Consider the following 23781-nt stretch of genomic DNA (forward strand, 5'->3'; position numbering starts at 1 on the left):
GCCGTAGGAGATGTGGGTCCGATTCCTGGGTCAGGAAAATCCCCTGGAGGAGGGCATGGCAGCTCACTCCAGTTTTCTTGCCTGGAGGATTCTGTGGACAGAGGAGCCTGGTGGTGCTGCAGTCCATGGGGTCACAGTCATGCATGGCTGAAGCGACTTAGCACACATGCATGTACTGTTCAGTATATACATTCACGCTCTCCTGAGGTCATTTGGCCTTTGGTTAGACTTGTTGGGAGACTAATTGCCTCATAACAGCGTCACCAATAGTGGTCATAACAAGAATAGATGATGCTTTTTTTAACATGATAATGGATGACGCCATTCTGCTAAGCACTTTACATGTACTAACTCATTTTATCCTCACATCCAGCCAGTGAGTCTGCAGTGCACTGAGTTGTTAAGTGATGTGCCAGGGTCCTTCCGTGTATGAGTCACAGTCAGAGTCTATGTTCTTAACCGTCAGGCCTCATGAGGAGACCTGGTCTGTTTGGCTAGTTATATTTATAAAAAATTATTTCTTCTAGACCAGCCTGCTGCTTAAACTTAGTCATACCTATGTCTGTCTTTTAAAATACTATAGCATAAATTTGTTTGCATATCACAGGGTAGATTTTAAGTGTTTGAATATAGCTATCACTTTTCTTTAGTGAATGTTTTAATTTCCATTCGCATAGACAATCACTGGAACTTATACTTTGTTACTCAGTGAAATATGGGAGTTGACCTAGAGCAGAGAGTTTCCTTAACAACTTTAATGTTCTATCCTGTGACTTCATGTGTGGACAGATAAATGCATGACTGTTAACAGCATTCTGTTTGGAAATGGAAAGCAAGGAGGGAGAGAAAGAGAGACATCACAGATGAGTTAGTGAGGTAAATCTTTACCTAAAGGTATATTAAATTCTTAATTGAAGACCACACTTTATTTGCTTGCCACCTTTAAATGAACAAAAAACTGTTTATTACACACACACACATACACACACACATATACACACATGTGTGTGTGTGTTTTCCATTGATGCAGAATATTCATTTTTAGAAATTTTGAACTAACTATACCTTTTCAGAACTCATAAAACTTTATATGTGTATCGTGCTGATTCCAACTCCGACATATGTCTTTCTTGTTTTTGTCTGTGTTCTTTCTGCTTTGGATGTTTTGCCTAGTGACCAATCTGAGTGATTTTTGCCTTCCTTCCTTCAGTGCAAATAAAGCTCAGACTTAAAGCATGCCTATAAATGAAGTCGTCTGTCAACTGATTTTGGAAAAATCCATCACATTTTTAAGGGGAATTCACATGTGAAGAAAATAACCCTTATCATATATTTAAAATTATCTCTTTTCTAGGAAGGAATGCTCTTCACCTGGCTGCAAAGTATGGGCACGCACTGTGTCTACAAAAACTTCTACAGGTAGTAAAAGTGGTTAATACTTTGAATTTATTACTTTGACTGCAAATAGTAGATGTGTTTTCAATGCATTTTTGAGACTTGAGATCAAAGAAAATAGTAGGCTAGCTTTGACTGTTAGCTTACGTAATATTTTTTCCATCGTTTGTGAAAGAATGTGAACAATAAAGAGCAAAAACTCTGAGGGAAATGAATTGCATAACTCAGTGTATTAAAAATAAACAACAAAGACTTGACCTTCCTGTTGACATTAGCTAGAGATTGGAATTTTCTGTGGTCTGGTATATGACTTGAGATGAGTGGCACAGTGTAGAATCTATATGTTTCTGTATAAACACCAATAAGTCAGACTGTATAATAGCATCATTAGTTAAGCTTGTAATCAGGCAACCACAAAGTTCTATGAACTAGTGGGCTAGATTAAGTTTTCAGTTGAAGAGTCTAGTCACACGGTTTCCTTGAACATGTTTGCTACTGAGTTTCATAGCAGCGCTCATTTGTTTTTTTCTGATTCAATTGTTCAAGTTTTAACCGTTACAGAAAAAAAACCCAAAAACCAAAACAATAGCCGTTTCTATATTCCATGCTATTGTAATGTACCATATGTTTTCCTGTTTGCTGGAACACTGTTAAATTTATAGTATAATGTTATTGTGTTTGTCACATGTCAAAATATTTATGACTTGTCTAGTACTCTTTAGAGTTTTTGATAAATGCAGTATTTTTAAGATGAAATAACAGCTGTTCATTTGAATCACGACATTTAATTTGAAAATAAAAACTTCCTTACATGACTAAATTTCTGTGTTTTAACAGTACAATTGTCCCACCGAACATGTAGACCTGCAGGGAAGAACCGCACTTCATGATGCAGGTAAGCAAAGGTTTCAGTTGGACATAAATTTTTGTTAAATCTTTGTTCAGTTGGACAGAAAATCTTTGTTAAATGGCTGGGCATTTAAATTGATTTCAGAGTTTAACATACATATGTTTTTGTAATTCATGGAGAAACAGAATGTTATGAATTTTTTATTTACTCAAGTTTGAAATTGGGTAGATTGTACAGCTTAAAAAGGTTCAGACCATATTTACAGGCCAAGATGCTAGATACCGAGAGTCCAAAGATGAATAAACCATAACCTTGTTCTCAAGGAGCTGTGAATACCATGTGTATGCTTGGGGACTGGTAGGAGCCATGGAAGAAGGAAGACTTTTCTCTTTCTTAAAGACTGTATGCGCCTCATCAACATGTCCGTGCCTCATTTTCCTCATCTGCTGAATGAAGTTGACAAAGCACTGCCTTGTGTGTCTAGTCGCTCAGTCCTGTGTGACCCTTGGTGACCCCACGGACTGTAGCTCACCAGGCTCCTCTGTCTATGGGGATTCTCCAGGCAAGAATACTGGAGTGGGTTACCAAGCCCTCCTCCAGGGGATCTTCCCAACCCAGGGACTGAACCCAGGTCTCCCGCATTGCAGGCGGATTCTTTACCGTCTGAGCCACCAGGGAAGCCCAGTAGTGGTTATAACTGAATCATGAATAGTGCCTGGCATGTAGTAACTTCTCAATTAATGGTGGTGGAGCTTGTTTTGGTTTAGAGGTATCAGTGCTGAATTTGATATCATTGTAATGTGCTCTATTTTAAAAGAGATTTATATTAGTAATTTCAAGGATTTTATTAATATCAAAGTTTATCTGCCTTATTCTTTAGGTGTCTTAAAGAAAATGATTAGAAAAAGTTGAATATTTAAGGAGTTTTGGAATGTAAGATAGTCTGACCCCTGGCTGGACTCTTCTAAGACTGAAATTCCTAGTTAACTAGAAGTTCAAAGAAAAGGAAAAAAAAAGAACCACACTGTTTCCTTTCATGTATATGGAATAATGTGGTAATTAGAGTGGTCCCTTGAAAGATGTATTATACTTCAAATTTCCTTCAAACTTTTATAACTTGATTTTCTTCCTTTAACAAAAATGTACTTTTATGATACTTTAATTCTTACACAGTGCATTTTTAAAAATTTTGGAAGAGAGTATTATTATTTGCAAAGCATTTTTACATACATTATCATTTGAGCCTCACAATGACCCCTGTGAGTTTCTGTAGTTTTTAATTTTTATGATAATTTTGTATATTTTGTATATTGCTACTTGTATAAAAATAACTAAGTAATTAAAAAAACATAAGCCTAGATTCATATGTAATATACTTATCAAGCTTGTATAGTTACGGAATCACCAAACAGATTTATTTAAATTTGACACCATAAAAAATATACAGTTCAGTTCTGTAGCACTAATTTATTGCGCTTGGTAGAAATATTAAAATGATTTTGCTGCTTAATGAAGTATGAATTTGTGTCATGTGGTATTTTTCTTCTCCTACCACCTTTTCATAGTTATTTTTAATCCATCCAACCTTATTAATAATCATGTTTTTAAAATTTTTATTATGGAAAATTTCAAACATAACGTTTAACTATCATATTAAAATACCTTATACTGTTCTTCCAATTTAGACAGTTGTGATCATGTGGCCAGTCTTGATTCATTTATACCACTACCCATTATTCTACTCTGCTGGCATATTTTAAATCAAATCCCAAACATCATATAATTCTATCCATAAACAATTCAGTTTTTATCTCTGAAAGATAATGATTCTATTTTGTAACCTAAATGTAATATCATTATCACAGTGTGTTTGAGAATAGTTTCAATATCATCTACTCAGTGTTCAGCTTTCCCCAGTCATTCTTACTTTTCTAAATACCTGAGGTATAATTATTATACAGGACTTTAGATAATTATATAATATAATAATGTATTACATATTATTAATGATATGATACTGTACAATTTAAAATATATTAAGAGGACAGAATATTTTGATAAATATTCTCACCAAAAAAAAAAAAAAACCCAAAAACACATACAAACAAAATGACACAAGGAAATTTGTGGAAGTGATCCATATGTTTAGTATCTTGATTGTGGTGATGGTATTACAATGTATGCTTTAGTCCAAACTCATCAAAATGTATACATTAAGTGTGTATAATTTTTTGTATATTATAGATTTTATTATCCTTGTCTTTAAAACTGGCACAACTTAACCAATTGAAATCTAAATATTTATTCATTAGGTATATTGATGAAGTTAGAATGAAGACTGAGTTGATGTAATAAAAGAACTTCAGTACCAGCTGCTTATTAAAAAAGTGTTGAGTGGTATATATGGCTTGAGGTCATTCATGCACTGAATTCTTTCCATCTTGTTGCTCCACTTTCCTCTGGTATCTTTCTCAGCTACATCATTGCAACTGGGTTGTAGTCATATCCATGTTCCAGCTAGCAGCAAAGGGAGGGAGAACTGGGGGAGCAAATGCCCGCCATCTAAGGCCCAGATTTGGAAGTGGTAAATAGCCCTTTATTCATAATCCATCAACAAGAGAAAAGTCAGTTGGTGGCCTGCAAAGGAGGCCCAGAAATGTAATCTCCAGATAACTAGTCATGGCCCAGCTGCTCCACTGCAGAAGAAGGGGAGAACTGATTGGTACCAATCCCCACAGTCCAGCCTTCTGGCCTTCCAAATATTCCCTCAGCCACTATTTCCCACACATAGAACCTTTGTCCCCTCCCCAGGGAGAGGATACATAACCAATCCAGTTGCTGAGGCCACCTCAAAGTTGGGCTTCTGGGTGCTGTGCTCTTGTTTGGCTCTGAAATGGCTCTTGATGGTCCGACAATTTGTAAACTCAAAGAAAAGAAATCTACTCTTCATAATATATAGTGATGAAATAAGAACATGATAAATAAACTAAAGTCTCTGTTTCAGAAAAGGGAGAACTAGGAAATACACAGCAATCACTGATCAGTAGCAGGTATCAAATGCTGCTGAGCAAAACTTGCAGAGGCTTTCAGCTGAGGTCTTGGAGTAAATTTCTTGGTTAACTGCTCCATGTGCCCCCCCAGTTCTGTTTCCTGTGAGAAATCCCTGGTCATTGTCATCTGTGGGCCCTAGCGCTGCCATCTCGGAGGTTCTTACTTGTCTATTATCCTCTAAGACACAGATAAATTGGATGCTGGAAGGTATGCCTTCTCTATAGGCAGCTTAAGTGCAGGAAGAGTTATTGGTTTAGCTGCCTGGGCTTTCGGATTTGGGGATAGTATACTCATTCCCTCAAAACCTTGGTAAGTTTCTCGCTTGTTTGTTGCCAGCCACTTTCATATACCAGAAACTTTATTTTCTGGACATAAAAATTTTAACCCTCCTTTATTTCCTGTCTTTATTTCTAGAGTCATAATTCTCTACCTCATTTTATTTTTTTGGCTAAAATTTAGAAAATTTATTTATTTATAAAATGTTCCATATAGTGTAGAACATTAGGTTAATTTACAAGGTTTTAAAAAATTGTTATTGGAGTATGGTTGATTTACAGTGCGCAAGTGTACAGTGAAGTGAGTCAGTTATGCATATTGCCACTCTTTTTTTTTTCTTCAGACTTTTTTCCCATATAGTCGACTACAGAGTATGAAGTAGAGTTCCCTGTGCTATAGAGTAGGTTCTTATTAGTTATCTATTTTGTATAGAGTGGTGTGTATATGTTAATTCCAATCTCAATTTATCCCTCTCCTCCATCCCCCGGTAACCGTAAGTTTGTCCTCTATGTTTGTGACTCTGCTTCTGTTTTGAAAATACGTTCATTTGTTCTCTACTTCATTTTAATACTGATATCTCAAAGTCATCTGAAATAATAGTGTTGTATTAGGAATCCCACTCCAGTACTCTTGCCTGGAAAATCCCATGGGCGGAGGAGCCTGGTAGGCTGCAGTCCGTGGGGTCGCTAAGAGTTGGACACGACTGAGCGACTTCACTTCCACTTCTCACTTTCATGCATTGGAGAAGGAAATGGCAACCCACTCCAGTATTCTAGCCTGGAGAATCCCAGGGACAGGGGAGCTTGGTGGGCTGCCATCTATGGGGTCGCACAGAGTCGGACACGAAGCGACTTAGCAGCAGCATTAGGAATATAGTATTCTCAATTCGATCTTTATTCCAGGACTGGACCTTTTTTTTTTTTTCCCTTTCTTTATTTTCCTTATTGCGCAGTCTTTGAGAAAAGTTGTGACCAGCAATAATTTTAGGTCTTGGTGTTTGGTATAGAGAAATAATTGGCTTCCTGTACCTGTGAGGTCCCAAATACCTAGGCACTCTGTTTGCTTCCAACAGTGTGCATAACTAATTCTTGCTTAACCTCATCACTTTCTTAAAATACCTTACTAAAAGCAGTAAGCAGCTGTCAATATGTACTAAAACTTTGGCTCTTTTCTGTTGCTTTGCCTAGAAAGGTTCCATAGTCGCATGGTGTACCTTTTAAATTAGAACACATGATAAATCTAGCAAATGTTTTGCTACAGCATGAGAAAAATCAGGAGGTTCCTAGCCTGAAATACATTTTACTAACTACCTAGTATCCATCCAGTAAACCGGTGCCATATAATTTAGTTATGTTTAGTTATTAGCAGCACCTGACTTCCAATAGCAATTTTTGTCTTGATTAGGGATAAGATTCTACCGCTGTGACAAAATAACATTGGCTTTAAAGAAAACACAGTTTCTTTCATGTCACAGCCCTGATGATCAGATTGGCTTATTCCTCTGCTCCATATGGTCCTGCAGGGACCCAGATTACTTCCATTTTGCAGTTCTGCCATTGCCTGGGGTGTTGTCCTCTTCTTTAAGCCTGAAGCTGACAACAGGTATCTGTTTTCCTGCTAACAGGAAAGAGAAAGATTATGGAGGAATGTATAACCACATTTTGTAGCCCTAGCCTCAGAAGGTAGCATACATCACTCCAGTCAGACCCAACTGGCATGATCTAGCTTATGTAGTCTTGCCTGCATACAAAGGAGACTGGGACCTATGGGCTAGGTGAACCACCCTGTGACTGGCACAGTTATTACCACGGAAGAACAGTGAACAGCCAACATTCTCCATCACAGCACCTTTAATACTGACTTTTCTTATGCAATATGGTATAGCTCTCAAATGTTTTATCCATTACATTTGTTCATTATTATTTGGACCTGAATGGTTGTTCATTTCATAATTCTGGAATTAATGTATTTGATCTCAGTTTTATCTTTTTTAAAAAGGTTGATGGTATATTTTATATAAAAGATTGCTGGATTAAAGACGTCAGGAATGAAAAATTTACTTGATTTTTTAAATGTGCGTTTGGTTTTACTTTATTGAATTTTACGAAAAAAAAAAAGAACATTGACTTAGTTGTTTTTGTACAGATAATCTAGTATCAACTCATAAAAATTTATAAAAACCCATGGGAAGTATCAACACATTTTATGAATTTGACCATTTTTTTCTGATACAGAAATGAACTCTAGTGTCAATCAGAGAAGAAGCATGGTGTGACTTTGTAATATAATTTTTAGCAAAATGACCCTGCTTTTTGCATAATTAAGGTCAGACATTGCAGTTTCTGCTTTGAAAAGGGCATGTGAACTGTATGAGTCATACTTTATTAACTGTAGCTCTTCTATTTAAAAAAAAAAAAAGAAAGGATATTATTCTTTAAAAAAAAAAAATCTCAGGTAATGCTTCAAGGGTCCAGTCAGTTATAGCCATATTTTAAAATATACTCTAAATAGAAAATTTAAGTTAGATTTTCATTGTCAGTGTTTACCCTTAGAACAGCAGTATATTCTTATCTTCTATAAGAATGACAGTATTCCTTGGTTCTAATAAATTATACAAAACTTACAAAATGATCTTGTTGAATCCATTTTCAGATAGAAAAATCGATACTTATAGTGCTAAACTGAGAGTGGAGGATGTAAAGCTTGGTATTTTAGGGACTGAAGAATTTAGGCCTTATATGGGTCTTGCAGAACACCACGTGTTAGCAGCAGATGTTCACCATTTATCATTTTCCTTTGTTCCTCAAAGCTATGGCAGACTGTCCTTCTAGCATACAGCTGCTCTGCGACCATGGGGCCTCGGTGAATGCCAAAGATGTAGTAAGTCACTTTATGTTTATTGTCATTTCAACTCATGGGTTCTAACTTTCACATTTTGGGAGATCTGTTGTCTTAATGCTGTCTCATTTTTTTGTTCCTTAGGATGGGCGGACACCACTTGTTCTGGCTACTCAGATGTGTAGGCCAACAATATGTCAACTGCTGATAGATAGAGGGGCGGATATTAATTCCAGAGACAAACAAAACAGGTAATTTTTTTATCAAGGTTCCCTAGACACGAGCTGGATGCCCAGTGATCCTGACGCTCTGCTGTTGTGACCTGGCCTTTCCACTCCCTGTGGTTCTCCCTTCCTTGGAATTAGCATTCACTACTTTTCTTCAGAATTGGCTGAAGAAGTGGGAAGGGGGGAAACAGGGGATGATGAGAGGGTGAACTCGAAAAATATGCAGTGACTATGGCCTGTGTTTGAGTCAAAGAACTGAAGAAAGAGAAATTATATCCTAGTTATTTTTAACTTTTAAAATAACCTTTAGTGAAATGGGCTCAAATAAGGAAGAAGAATAAAAAGCTACATCTACAATCTACTTCATTAGTGAATCTTTTGAGAGTAAAGGAATTCTCGGCTGTCCTGGAGATGGACATGTTTCAGTGTAGATTCTTTCAAGGTGTTTTCTCTCCTTTCTGCCTGGGCACAATGCCACCTCCGTCTCTGAAACTGAGTTCATTTCTGTACCCCAGCACAGATTCCATTCATTTACTTCTGCATCTGTATTTGATGTTATTTTAATTGATGTGCACTAACAATTTGTCTGTATTTCTCCCTGTCTTCTTTTCTGGGTTTAGTGTATCATGCTACTTGCTATATTGTAATTCTGATGTTTATAGTCACAGAGTTTCTGACAACAAAGTATCCAAAATATGCCCATTTCTCCAGGGGAAGCATTATAATAATTTATGACAAGTTTCTGAGATTTTTGTAGATGATTACTAGTAAAATTGTTGGTTTCCTTTCAGTTAATCTTATTCTTTTAAACATGTATTCTATTGTTTGTAGTTCACTGGAAGTAGATAAGTATAATAGTCTTTGGATGTCAGATTTTATAGCTCTGATCATTTTTACTATTCAGGCATCCCAAAGGAGGAAATTCTTAAGCAGTTAAATCATTAGTGTGATTTTTAAGAAAGTGGCTTTTTTATACTACTTTGTTTTTATGATACTATAATCTGGCTCCAAGCATGATTAATAAAATTTGATATAAGAGTAAATTTTAGATCAGAGAGGCGTGATCTGGCTGATCTATGTATATAATGTCTTATTTAATAGATCTTATGTTTTTCCAAGTATGTTTGTCTCTTTTTCATTACTGTGTTGTGCTTAGTCATGTCCGACTCTATGTGACCTGATGGACTGTAGCCCGCCAAGCTCCTGTGTCCATGGAATTCTCCAGGCAAGAACACTGGAGTGGGCAGCCATTCCCTTCTCGGGGTCAGGAAGATCCCCAGGGATTGAACCTGGGTCTGCTGCATTGCAGGAGGATTCTTTACCATCTGAGCCACTGTAAACTAAGGGAAGCCCTGCAAACTAAGACACAAGCACATGTTTGTATAAATGCAATGGAGTTAAAATATAAAATAAAAATATGAAGTCAAATCTGTGTGTGTAACAGTACAGCTTTTTAAAGTCATATCTGTTCTTTAAGAATGAGGCCTCTGAAAGAGATTTCTGAAATATTTTTTGGATCCTTCTTATGGTCTTTTATTCTTCCGTCTTTGCTTGTAGGACTGCCCTCATGCTAGGATGCGAGTATGGTTGCAAAGATGCAGTAGAAGTCTTAATCAAAAACGGCGCTGACGTAACCTTGCTAGATGCCCTTGGCCATGATAGTTCTTACTATGCAAGAATTGGTGACAATCTGGACATTCTGACCTTATTGAAGACGGCAGCGGAAAATTCCAACAAAGGTATCAGCAGTTTTCTGTCATTAGAAAAGTGCTAGTTAATAAAGCGTGCTAATAAAGAACAGCTTTTTAAGATTTACATGGTAGAGCTACAGTATTGTAAGGGGCAAAACACTCCTTACTTTAGGCAGTACTGGTTCATCTCCCTCCTGCCCCAGCTGTGCGGGTTCACACTGTAGTCATTCATTTTGGGGCGGTGTGTGTTACCTTTACTGTCTAGCTTATCCAGGCAACCCTACTCTACTGTGGAGTAATTTAAGAACTGAAAAGAAAGACCCAAATAAAGGGCTTTACTAATACATATTTTTTGATGAGGGGCGAGGGATTTCAGGTCTTATACTTAAAAAGTCTTAAAGAATCATTGTTTAAACGTGTATATAGAATATTCAATCAAGATTTACTGAATACTTGTGTCAAGTACATTTCTATGCTTATTAAAGAGAAATTGGAAAGTACAGAAAAGCACAGCAAGTAAAATTAGTCACTCATTCTGCCACTTTCCTGATGGCTCAGATGGTAAAGCATCTGCCTGCAGTACAGAAGACCCAGGTTCAATCCCTGGGTTGGGAAGATCTCCTGGAGAAGGAAGTGGCAACCCACTCCAGTATTCTTGCCTGGAAAATCCCATGGATGGAGGAGTCTGGTAGGCTACAGTCCATGGGGTCACAAAGAGTCAGACACAACTGAGCGACTTCACTTTCTGCCACTGAGGAGCCTCTACTACCATTTTGAGGAATATTCTTCCAGTCTATTCACTATGCATAAAATTGAAGTCACCTGTAGTCAGCTATAGATTACCTTTTTTGTAATATAGTTTGAAGACTTTTCCCTCATAAGTATTTTTTCTACAGTATGATTTTTATTGATGTATAAAATTCAATCTATTTACATTTAATTTGGTTAAATAATTTTCTATAGGTGTTATTTAAGTTTACAATTTTTACTAATGTAAATAACCATTTAGTGACTGTCACTATGTGTAAATGTTTTAGCATGGTTTTTATTATACCCTTAGAATCACTTCCTAGAAATTGAGTCAGGTGGTTTCAGGTTATACACATTTCTTTAAGCTTTTGATATTTATCAACAAGTTGCCTTCTCATTTAGGAGTGTTTTCAATTTTGCATTTTTCACCTCCCTTCCCTCCATAGCATAGAATGTTATCTACATGGATGTTATCATAGGAAAAAAATACTTTACCAATTAGATAAGCAAAAATGATGTTTCACTATTGTTTTAACTGTAAGGTAGTAAGCTATAAAGAAACTTAGAAATTTATTTCTTTAATATTGACTTAATTATATAATTAGGGAATGGAAATCTACCTGAGTTAACCTTCTGTCTAACTGTTCCTCTTTCCCCTCTCTTTCCCTCTCTTTAAATCTTCAGGGAGAGAACTTTGGAAGAAAGGACCATCTTTACAACAGGTTAAAAATTATGTATATTGTACAATTTAAGTAAAGTGCTTAGCAAACCTGGTTAATAGTTATATTTAACTGTTTTGAGTTTAAATTCATGTTGTTCTCTTTTCTCAGTTAATCATGCCCATGTAGAACCTAGGTCATGAGATCCTGAGGCTTTATACAGATACTGTCGCTCAGCTTAAAACAGTGGGTCTTAATTACAGTGAATGTTTCCAGTGGGCAATAAGCAACCTCCTGATCGCTGGTCTTGAACATCTAGCCCTTTCAAGTGTGAAATGTTGCACCTTGTTGAGATTCTTTGATGATGAATATTAGTCTGGCAGACCGTAGACAGTTTTCTATCCTCATTTAGTAACAGAACCAAATATATCCTGATGTGGGAAAATTCTTCCAGTGCAATAAGAAGTGAAGAAAACAATTCAAAGAAGATTACATATGTGATTTCAATGCCACTGTTAACATTTTGATTTTCTTTTTTGCTGTGTGTATTTAATTTAATGAGGACTTGACTTTAAAAGGGGCTCCCTTTGTGGCTCTGGCCTGGAGAATTCCATGGACTATATAGACCATAGGGTCGCAAAGAGTTGGACACAACTGAGCAACTTTCACACTGACTTTTAAAAAAACACAGTACATGAAGTAACTCATCCCTTGCACTAACTTTATTATCAAATCAGTACTTAGCCCTGGTTTTGTGTCTCAATAGATATCTAATTATTTCCCCTGATCTCTTTGAGTTAAAAACAGTGGGGTTGCTTTACGCACTCTAACCATCTTGCCCAAAGCTAGTGTAGGCAACTCTCCTCTTCTGCTGGCTGTTCCCTTCTAGGCTTTCAGCTTTTCTCTAGTGAGAAGGACCTGAACACTTCCAAACCCTGAAGAGAAAGTAATCAGGTACCTTCTCAGCCATCCTGTCATCATTCTGCATCATTTCTCTAGCCCGCACCTGAATCTGAAAGCTGTATGAAAGCATGCTGCCCTTTCAGTCCGTCAGAATTAAGTAATATGTCCATGCATGGGCCATGTCTGCTGTTACTTTTTTTCCGTCTGGAGCACCTGTCTCCTTAGATGACCTAAGTTGGGGTAGAGGGAAATAAAATCTATACTCTTATAACTGTACCAGTCATCTCACCCAGATTCAGAGAAAAATGATTCTGAAATATACAGGTATTTAAAAGAAAGAATTATTGAATATTAATATGGGAATGGTATCTTAATGAATAAGTTATCTAAATGAATTCATGGAATTAATATTCTACTAAGAACAATGAAACATTTCAGTTATTTATTAAATACATTTTATAATAGCTGTTATAAATAAGATTTGTTTCCAAACTAAAGGACATGTAATCCTTGTTATCAAGAAGCCTATAGTTTAAAAATAAGATGTATTCAGTTACTGACTTTATGCCCATTACTGTTCTAAGTGCTGGGGATATCAGTGTTCAAAGTCCCTGCTCTCATGGAGCTCCCAGCCTAGTGAGAGAGATGAATAATAAACAAATAGGTATTTAGTATCCTAGGAGATGCTTTGAAGACCAGCAGAACAGGATGAGGGGAGGCAGAGACAGAGGGCAGGAAGCTATTTTAGATGGTGTGGTCAGGAAGTGACATTCCAGCAGAGGTCTGAAGGAAGTGAAGAGGGAGCCAGGGGCTCTGTGGGTGAAGCCTCAAGGGCAGAGGGAATGGCAAGTACCAAGCGTCTGAAGAGGGGACGTGTCTAACACGTCCAAGGGGCAGTAGAGGGACAGAGGGACAGGAACCAGGGACCAGAAAGGAAGGCGAGGGCAGGACATGGTATGATGAGACTGGTCAGATTCCACATGAGAAGGGACCTTTGGTAGAAGCAATGAAGCTAGAAATGTAGTTTGGGCCAAATTGTGGATACGAAGTATCATCTTAATGGGAACTTCTAATTCCAAAATCCAAGTTGATTTGAATGATAGTTTAAACACTTGATTAAACAAAACTCAACAAAGAATGCAGACCATAATTACCTTAGAGAATTAACACGTTCACTTTTTTTTTTTTTTTTTAGCTCTCAAATTATTGTGTAGATTTACAGATCAATTTGGGCAAAAAAAGGTTATTTTCTCTCTTGTTTAATGATTGTGTTGTGTTTTTATTAAAGCAAATCTCTAAGCTGGAATAAAGTTTCAAAGCAGTAAGTGTCCAGAAACAGATTGTGTACCAGCCAAGTCATTTAGAAGTCTTTCATGTAGCTTTCGTCAGCGCATTGTCTGTGTCTTTCTTATCATACCCTCTGATATTTTATTTCATCAATACTCAAAGAAACAATTTCCATATTTTCTTTCAATATTAATATAACTCTCCCTTTTCTTTTTAAACACCAATTCCCTTGTTTTGGGAATAGTAGCTGATGCTTTTTAGTATAACTTGAGTTTTGCCTCTAGTATAAATTCTTCTTTTTAAAATTTTGTGACTTTGGTGAAAATAAATAGTTAATAATAGAGATTTTTAAATTCTCTTATTTTTTAGTATTTAAAAATAGACTATATGTGATTCATTTAAAACATATTGTTAAATATCTTTTCCATTTGGAGTTTTAAGTGGAAACACTGCCACCTTGTGTTTTGTACAGGAAAATTAAAATTTGGATAAGCTGAAAATCACTAATTGGGTATATTTCCTATTGAGGAAAATGTACTTTTCTTTATTCTCACACTGGCTAACCTGTGTTTTCATATGTTTTGCCAAAGCGAAATTTGTCTCAGATGCTAGATGAAGTAAATACAAAGTCAAATCAGAGGGAGCATCAAAACATTCAGGTAAAAAGAAAAACATTGGTATCTTCCTTTGCAGAGAATTCCAGTGTTGTTTGTGGTGGTTTGGGACAAGAAAGGAAGCAAAAATGGGAAGTGGTGTGGATGAGTAAGGGCAGGAAGAGAAGCTTGTTATGTTTTGTGATTCTGTTTTTTGCATAATTTCTTCTAAAAGAATTGACTTTTGATATGAATATTTTTGTCAGTATTATCTTACAGGAAATATTGTTTTACTATACATTAGGAAGTAAATTACTTTATATAACTTTTTGTTGATTTAAATATGTGTTTTAGGCCATAAATCATACATTTGTATTTCAGAAAATTAATTATAATGATTATAATAATTATAATTAAAATGATTATCACTGTGAATAAAACAAAATTTGAACATTTTCTTAAATTTTAAAATTTTGACTAAAAAAATTTTTGTTATCCACACAGTAATTTTACCTTTTATGTTTATTAAAGTGTTCAAAAAATAATTATTATTTGGGTTGCATTGGAAGATGAGCCATAATTAAATGGTTTACTTTGTGACAAATACCATTAAAATACAAGTTGAATAACCATTTCTGTACAATGAAACAAAAGCAATTTGGGAGGATTTTATAGTTTACTAAGTAGTGTTAAGAAAGTGAATTATGGCCTTATATGTTTTATCAGAGCCCTGAAGTGATGGTTAGGTTAACAAAGTGTAAGAATATTCTTCACTTTTTTAAACTCATTAATTTGAGAGGTGTTTGGCAAAAGTTAAAATGACATATTCTTCTGCTATTTTCTATTTCTAGATGATGCTTTTATTTCTTATTTATTAGAATCATGATTTGCTGTCTTATATATAGTTGTGTTTATTAGTTATCATAGGACTGTAATTTTCTACATTGTTTCTTATGTATAGATTTTGTTATTTAAATGTCATTGAAATTATTGTATCTTTATACTTAAAGCTGTTTGTATATGTATATATTTATGATAGTGAGCTGCTTTTAGAAATTTCTTCCATAAGAGTTGCTCCTTTAAAGTTGGTCTAGCGCCTGTTATCTTTACTGTTGAAGGATCTGGAGATTGAAAATGAAGATCTGAAAGAGAGATTGAGAAAAATTCAGCAAGAACAGAGAATATTATTGGATAAAGTCAATGGTTTACAGCTACAGCTGAATGAGGTAAATAATTTGCACGATGCCAAAAACATCCAGAACTATTTTACTGTGAGTCATCATCATTGTCAATAACAGTAACGATCTGGCAAGTCATGGTGCCAGATGCTAAAGGAGGTAAAATCAGGTCATTGCCCTTGAGGAAAGTTATATCTTATTAAGACCTTTATGTGAAACTTAATGTCAAAGCTAAGAACAGAGAACACTGTTGGTCTATGGTGATAACACTGGAGTTGTGGGATTGGAGAGGAAGGAATGGACAGAAGTGAGGAGGAAGAGCAAGTAAGAGTTTTAAGGAATTGATGGGTTGTTAGAAGAGTGTAAAGTGCTTGTGAACAAGGTCAGTGAGACGAATGAATGACAGTGGAGAGCACAGAAGTGGTGGCACAGGCATTTTCTTCTCACATCCTTGACCCCACGCTCAATGACATGCACGTCTTTTTAAAAGATACTTGCCAAGCTCATGCTTCTTAAACTTTCAGGAATGAAAATGTATTTCTTCTTCTTTTTAAATTTAGGAAGTAATGGTGGCTGATGATCTGGAAAGTGAGGTAGGATGATTAAGTTTTACTTTAAAGCTATAAAATATTATGTAAATTGAAGAGGATATTGCAGTAGAAGTTTTAAGTCCTAAATTGAGATGGAGACAGAATTTCTTTTTTGGTTAATTGTTCCAAGGGAAAAACAAAACCTATATGTGACTGTAAAATTATGTTTTGAGAATAGTGGCATGGGTTATTGTAGGCATTGTTGTTACTCCTCTGAATGTCTCATTTTCCATGAGACTTGTCATGAAAAGATATAAAATTCTAAGCATTATAAAGAAAATGTCTGAAAATAATATGACTTAAAACAAACCACAGAAATTTGAATTTTTCATAATGTTGTTTATATGTTTTGTATATTATTAGTATATTAGTCTGAAGTTTGACTAATAGTTAAAAAATCTACCAGGTTAGAGAATTCATTAACGATAGTCCTCAAAGTAATCCTAATGCACATTTTCTGTAATACATTCTATGCACAGTATGATTTTGTGCTGTATTTACTCCTTTTCATTTCAGAAAGAAAAGCTGAAGTCCCTTTTGGCAGCCAAAGAAAAGCAACATGAAGAAAGCCTAAGAACTATTGAGGCTCTGAAAAGTAGATTTAAGTATTTTGAGGTACAGAAAGCTTAAGTAAAGTATTTTGTGCAACTTACAATGGAAGTGGCAAAGAGCTTGAAGTCAGACATGAATTTGAATTATCACTCTCTCTTTTATCACTCAGGTGATTCATTTAAAGTCTCTGAGCTTTTTGCTGCTTTGACAAAATTGGGGTGATTGTTCCTTTTCCCACAGAGTTGTCACAAAGGTTTAAATGAAATAATTGAAACTGACTAAACCAACATTTAGTTCAGCTCTAGTTTCTCTTCCCCAACCTTCCTCTTTGTCCATTTTTACCATTTCAAGACATCATACTTTTACCTGTAGAATTACAATGATTCTGATGGTGTTAATAAAAAGCATCATTTAAATGAATAGTGGTAATTCCAGGATTATCTCAGAAAGAGCCTTGTGCATATACAAACTTGTTTGGTGAGGGTAGTGTGTTAATAAGACTCAGATCATATACTTATGTTTAGTTGACTCAGTTAACTCCTAGTTTTTCCAAGACTATGTTTTTCTAAAAACTTTTAATCAAAATACAGTATACATTAAAAAGTACATGTTAAAATGGATAAGTTGAAAGATTTTCACAAATTTGTCAGAAATCAAACCTCCCAGATCAGGAAATAGCATATCACCTTTATCTAGAAGCCTCATCATGCTCCCTTCACCAAGGGTTACCACTCTCTAGACCTGAAACTGTATAGATGTGTTTTTCAAGGCCGTAATACATATTTTTAAAAATGTTGTTCAGCACTGGGGTCACTGAAGAGAGTAGCTGATTTGATGTTAGTCTTTTATCTTTATTGTGAGATATAACTCCAAAATACATAACAAAAGTCAATATTTTCTTTGTAAATAAAAAAAATGGGTACTGCTATGAAAAAGAATATAAAGACAGGGATGAAACTCACAGACACAATGTTGCATGAAAGAAATCAGACGCAAAGAGTACATACTGCATAATTCCTATTTTATGAAGTGCAGAGCTAGACACAGCTCGTCTGTGCCGAGGCAAGGCTCTTCTATGCTGATACGGCATTCTTAGCACCTGACTAGCCTTTCAAACCTTTCTTTGTACACGTGTGTGTGTGTGCTCAGTCCCTAAGTCGGGTCCGACTCTGACTCCCATGGACTGCGACCCACCAGGCTTCCCTGTTCATGGGGTTTTCCAGGCAAGAATACTGGAGTGAGGTACCATTTCCACCTCCAGGGGATCTTTCCAACCCAGGGGTTAAACCCATGTGTCCTGTGTCTCTAGCATTGACTGGAGGATTCTCTACCACTGAGCCACCTGGGAAGCCCCTTCTTTGTACATAACTTTTGTTATATACATGAATTCATCAGATGGAATCTTATTATACATCCTATTTTATAAGTTTTTGCATTCAGTTTAATGGGGACATTTTCCCCAATCAAATGAATTTTTATGCTAGAAATGATTTTTAACCATCCAAGAGAAAATTATAAGGTCCACTTTATTTGTGACCCAGTGTTTATGAAAGTGAAAGTGAAGTCGCTTAGTCATGTCCGACTCTTTGCGACCCATGGACTGTAGCCTACCACGCTCCTCTGTCCATAGGATTTTCCAGGCAAGAGTACTGGAGTGGGTTTCCATTGCCTTCTCCAGAGGATCTTTTCAACCCAGGGATCAAACTGGGTCTCCCACATTGTAGGCAGGTGCTTTACCATCTGAGCCACCAAGCGGTTATTAAAAACTAAGGAATCATAATTTATAATATGGAATATCCACTGCTATCTCATCTCACTTGAAAGTCTTCATAAATTGCCACAAGCATTGCTATATTATGTGTAATACTTAGTTCAGTTCAGTTGCTCAGTCATGTCCGACTCTTTGTGACCCTATGGATTGTAGCATGCCAGGCCTCCCTGTCCATCACCAACTCCCGGAGTTTACCCAAACTCATGTCCATTGAGTCGGTGATGCCATCCAACCATCTCATCCCCTGTCATCCCCTTCTCCTCTAGCCTTCAGTCTTTCCCAGCATCAGGGTCTTTTGCAATGAGTCAACTCTTTGCATCAGGCGGCCAAAGGATTGGAGCTTCAGCTTCAACATCAGTCCTTCCAATGAACACTCAGGACTGATTTCCTTTAGGATGGACTGTTTGGATCTCCTTGCAGTCCAAGGGACTCTCAAGAGTCTTCTCCAACACCACAGTTCAAAAGCATCAATTCTTTGGCGCTCAGCTTTCTTTATAGTCCAACTCTCTCACCCATATATGACTACTGGAAAAACCATAGCTTTGACTAGATGGACCTTTGTTGACAAAGTAATGTCTCTGCTTTTTAATATGCTGTCTAGGTTGGTCATAGCTTTTCTTCCAAGGAGCAAATGTCTTTTAATTTCATGGCTGCAGTCACCATCTGCAGTGATTTTGGAGCCCCCCAAAATAAAGTCTGCCACTGTTTCCATTGTTTCCCCATCTATTTGCCATGAAGTGATGGGACCAGATGCCATGATCTTCGTTTTCTGAATGTTGAGCTTTAAATCAACTTTTTCATTCTCCTCTTTCACTTTCATCAAGAGGCTCTTTAGCTCCTCTTCTACTTTCTGCCATAAAGGTGGTGTCATCTGCATATCTGAGGTTATTGATATTTCTCCGAACAATCTTGTGCTTCATCCAACCCAGCATTTCTTATGATGTACTCTGCATATAAGTTAAATAAGCAGGGTGACAGTATACAGCCTGACGTACTCCTTTTCCTATTTGGAGCCAGCCTGTTGTTCCATGTCCAGTTCTGTTTCTTCCTGACCTGCGTACAGATTTCTCAAGAGGCAGGTCAGGTGGTCTGGTATTCCAATCTCTTTCACATTTTTCCACACTTTGTTGTGGTCTACACAGTCAAAGGCTTTGGCATAGTCAATAAAGCAGAAGTAGATGTTTTTCTGGAACTCTCTTGCTTTTTTGATGATCCAGCAGATGTTGGCAATTTGATCTCTGGTTCCTCTGCCTTTTCTAAAACCAGCTTGAACATCTAGAAGTTCATGGTTCACGTACTGCTGAAGCCTGGCTTGGAGAATTTTGAGCATTACTTTACTAGTGTGTAAGATGAGTGCAATTGTGCGGCACTTAATATGTAGGCATTTTCCTTATTTTTATAGAACAAGTTTGGGAAACATGGATATTTTAGAACAAGACTAATTTTATGTTGTAACTCATGCATTTGTTGTCATTTGAGTCATCAAGGCAAAGTAATAAGTCCAAATCAAGTTTTTCAAATTTCTTATGTGCCATGGCCTCCCTTCACCCATGCACATATAAGCCCATTTACTACCTATTGCAGACTCTAGCATGGCACCCCACTCCAGTGCCATGGAAAATCCCACGGACAGAGGAGCCTGGTAGGCTTCAGTCCATGGGGTCGCTAAGAGTCAGACACGACTGAGCAACTTCAGTTTCCCTTTCCACTTTCATGCATTGGAGAAGGAAATGGCAACCCACTCCAGTGTTCTTGCCTGGAGAATCCCAGGGACGGGGGAGCCTGGTGGGCTGCCGTCTATGGGGTCGCACAGAGTCGGACACGACTGAAGCGACTTAGCAGCAGCAGCAGCAGCATTAAATTTTACTTAGAGAGCTTACCTAAGTATACATTCTTTTCCCATACCCTTGGGACAATAAGTATTGGTGGGACATTAATTTAGTTATCGAGGTGTGGGCTGTTTTTATCATGGTCACTTATCAGAGTTTAACACACAGCCATTAATATGAATATAGACAAATATAGAAACATGATGTACATCTGTTTATCTTTTTTTTTTCTTTTTCATCTGTTTATCTTTATCATGATGTATATCTTTACTCTTGACGGTATAGTATTTTAATTTCTGTTAGGTTCTTTGTACTTGGTTTACTTGGGATAGGGAGCAATCCAAGTATACTAACTCTTTAAAGAGTAACTAAGTAACCTCAAGTAACTTTAAGAGTATCTAAAATTTCTCTCTATTATTCTCTTTTTCCTAACTGATGCATTGGTGGATTTATTATTACCTATATGCAGCTCTTTGCCTCAGTTTTATTTCCTGCTCTTTGTCTCTGTTACCTTCAAAGGTAATTGGTGTTTTATAAATCTGAAATAAAGAATTAGGCTAATGTTTTATAGTTGATGAGGTAAGGTTTCTGCTCCCCAACCATGATATAGTAAATTGATTTCTTGGTGCGAATGTGGCATTTCCTTCCTTTTGAGGAATGTTCAAAGTTGTTTCAGTTCATTTGGAGCTTGCTTTTCTTTTGAACAGTCAAAGTTTTTTCTTGAAATACTTACCTGCTTTTCTTAAAATGCTTAGTGAAGTAGTTTATTCCCAACTGATCTCGTTAATTGTGCTTTGCCTTTTTCTGAATTTGAGTAGAATAATACCCAGGAGAAACAAGGAATGTTGAAAATGTGGTTTATGACTGGATCATTTAGAGCTAAAATAGGTGCAGAACTTAACAAAATTGAAGCAGTATTCATCTAAAATGTTTTAATGTATTCTTCTGATTTCAGAGTGATCATTTAGGATCAGGAAGTCATTTCAGTAAGTATAAAAGTATAGATTATCATTACAGTTCACCCAATTCAAGCAAAAAAGAATGTTTATGCCTCTTTATTTTGTCTAACTATATATGATACTCCTGCTGCAAAACTTCATCAACTGCTTGTATCTTATACCTCAGCATGGCACAGGGAAGAGGTTAAAATGACTCCTGTAATCTCTTAGCAGAAAATCTGGTAATCACTAAGGCTCTGATTTTCCTTAGGACCTAAATTTTTAAATTTTGTATTGTACAAATTACCAAATTTGCCTATTGATTGTTAAGACATTTCACCTGTGATATTTGGAACTTGCTCTTTATTGAAAGAGATGTAAACATAGTTTTCTGATTTGGGAAAATCTTTGGATATAGCCTCATGCAGGTAAGCATTTTAAAATTATTTAGATGTTCCATAAATACTTACTTATTATTTTAAGACTTTACATAATTAATCTTCACTGTGTTTATTCTCCAATTTTAAAGTTTCTCTATAAAATCTAATTTTTTGCTTCCTATTGAATATTAAATTATTCCTTAGCTAAGCATAGTTGTAATATTCTATAAATTGCAAATGATACCATTTTTATTTTGACTATAATGTACATATTTTATAATAATCATTTAACTTATTTACTCTAACAGTTTTACATAATTCTAAAAGCCAACTTCGTATCTACTCAAAAGAATAACATAACCTTCCTTATGTATATAGAAAAATAAAAATATGGCCATTTTAGAACAGGATAATTTTATTTTGTAACTCATGCTTCTTTTTTATTTGAATAATAAAGGAGATAATAACACCAAATTAATGCTTAGCCTTCTTTGGTATGGATATTTAAGATATCCTTTATTTGGATTTATTTAGGGAAAGAAGATATGCTTCTTAAACAAGGTCAAATGTACATGACAGACTCACAGGTAATGTTTTGTTTTAAAAAAATTTATAAAAATATTTGTGCCTTTTTAAAAAGAGGAAAGCAGCATTGTTTATTTATCATCTATATATACATTGAATTAAGTTTTCATTATCAAAGAAAAATTGGTCTTGTGGTCTTGAGTTTAATAAAAGCAGATACGCTGTGTTTAGTGCCCTCTAGAGTATTTTTGGTGACAGTGACTTAAAAGATTTGAAATACAGTTTCATTGTCTTTGATAGTAGGCCTCTATTCTTTAACAGCAGTTGGCCAACTCTTCATATTTGCCCATTTACAGGGGAGACAGGTATGAATAATTCAAAAGGCATTTGTTTTGACTTTGAGAGGTAATGTTCCTTGAATTCAAATGTGTATTCTATATTTGGGAAATTTACCTCAATATAAAGCTTCCAAGAGGGAGTGTTGTCTGATTCTATTACTTAACTGCTCTTCACTTTTAGTTTCCAGTGGATATAAGGTTTGCCTTCCTAGTACCCTCTATGAATTGCAGAACTGATAAATATTTGGGCTTTTAAAGGTTTTATATATATACCTTCATCATCCGTGGGCAGAGTGAATTAGCCTTTATGATGTCTAGGGTCACTCTAAGTTGGAAACTTCTAAGATTCAAAGTTGAGAGAATGGATGTCAATTAACTGAATGATATTTAAGAAGATAAGATAAATATTTGATTATAGTAAAATAAGTGTGGAAATCATGAAGCTGTAAGTAATTTGTTGGTAAATTATAGTAGTCTTAGTCTAAACATGATTGGTAAGTAGAAAGCAGACTGAGGCTGAGAAATTATTACATGTTGTTAATTTTCTTCTTTGCGTTTCCCCGGTGGCTCAGTAGTAAAGAATCCACCTGCCAACGCAGACATAATATTTGATCCCTGGGTTGAGAAAATCCCCTGGAGGAGGAAATGGCAACCCACTCTAGTATTTTTGCCTGGAGAATCCCACAGACAGAAGAGCCTGGCAGGACATAGTCCATAGTCCATAGAATTGCAAAGAATCAGACATGCCTGAGCGACTAAGCACAGCATGGTTTTCTTCTTCATCAATGGGAAAGCAGTGTTAATTTAAGTGAACAACAGTAAAACCTGCCTATTAAAATAGTGGGACATACTCATAGCACATGGCTTTTATCAGTACTTTAAAAGAACCCTTACTGTAATAGGGTGGATAGGGAAAAATAGAAATAGTTAAATTTAATATTTCATGGTTATATGTTCTGTGTTCTGGTACTTATGAAATATTTCAGTGAGAACTTAAATTATACTTCTTTTTGTCAGCATTTAATAGAAGAAACGAGATGTTGATTCAATTTTGTAGTAAGAGCATATGCTATAAATGCTAATCTATCATTCTGTTTGAAAGAAGAAAGCATGTTTATATTTTGTGAATTGATTAATATCATTCTCTTGATTCTTACTCT

The 23781-nt window shown here is 35.9% G+C and overlaps 1 protein-coding gene across 2 annotated transcripts in view; it reads left to right on the forward strand.

Annotated features, from left to right (window-relative positions):
* The window catches only part of LOC120853523 (uveal autoantigen with coiled-coil domains and ankyrin repeats protein), a 42656-nt gene that overhangs the window by 7680 nt on the left and 11195 nt on the right, over nt 1-23781 (forward strand). The window contains exons 4-15 of one of the 2 annotated variants that reach the window (XM_040227434.1): nt 1355-1419; nt 2233-2290; nt 8382-8452; nt 8555-8661; nt 10195-10376; nt 11763-11800; nt 14518-14586; nt 15639-15746; nt 16259-16291; nt 16805-16903; nt 21396-21426; nt 22293-22345. In XM_040227434.1, the coding sequence (XP_040083368.1) occupies nt 1355-1419; nt 2233-2290; nt 8382-8452; nt 8555-8661; nt 10195-10376; nt 11763-11800; nt 14518-14586; nt 15639-15746; nt 16259-16291; nt 16805-16903; nt 21396-21426; nt 22293-22345 (914 nt within the window). The remainder of the gene's footprint in view (nt 1-1354; nt 1420-2232; nt 2291-8381; nt 8453-8554; nt 8662-10194; nt 10377-11762; nt 11801-14517; nt 14587-15638; nt 15747-16258; nt 16292-16804; nt 16904-21395; nt 21427-22292; nt 22346-23781) is intronic. The other variant, XM_040227435.1, reaches the window with a different exon arrangement.

This window comes from Oryx dammah, unplaced genomic scaffold (genome assembly GCF_014754425.2).
Source record: "Oryx dammah isolate SB20612 unplaced genomic scaffold, SCBI_Odam_1.1 HiC_scaffold_26, whole genome shotgun sequence".
In the NCBI taxonomy this organism is placed as follows: domain Eukaryota; kingdom Metazoa; phylum Chordata; class Mammalia; order Artiodactyla; family Bovidae; genus Oryx; species Oryx dammah.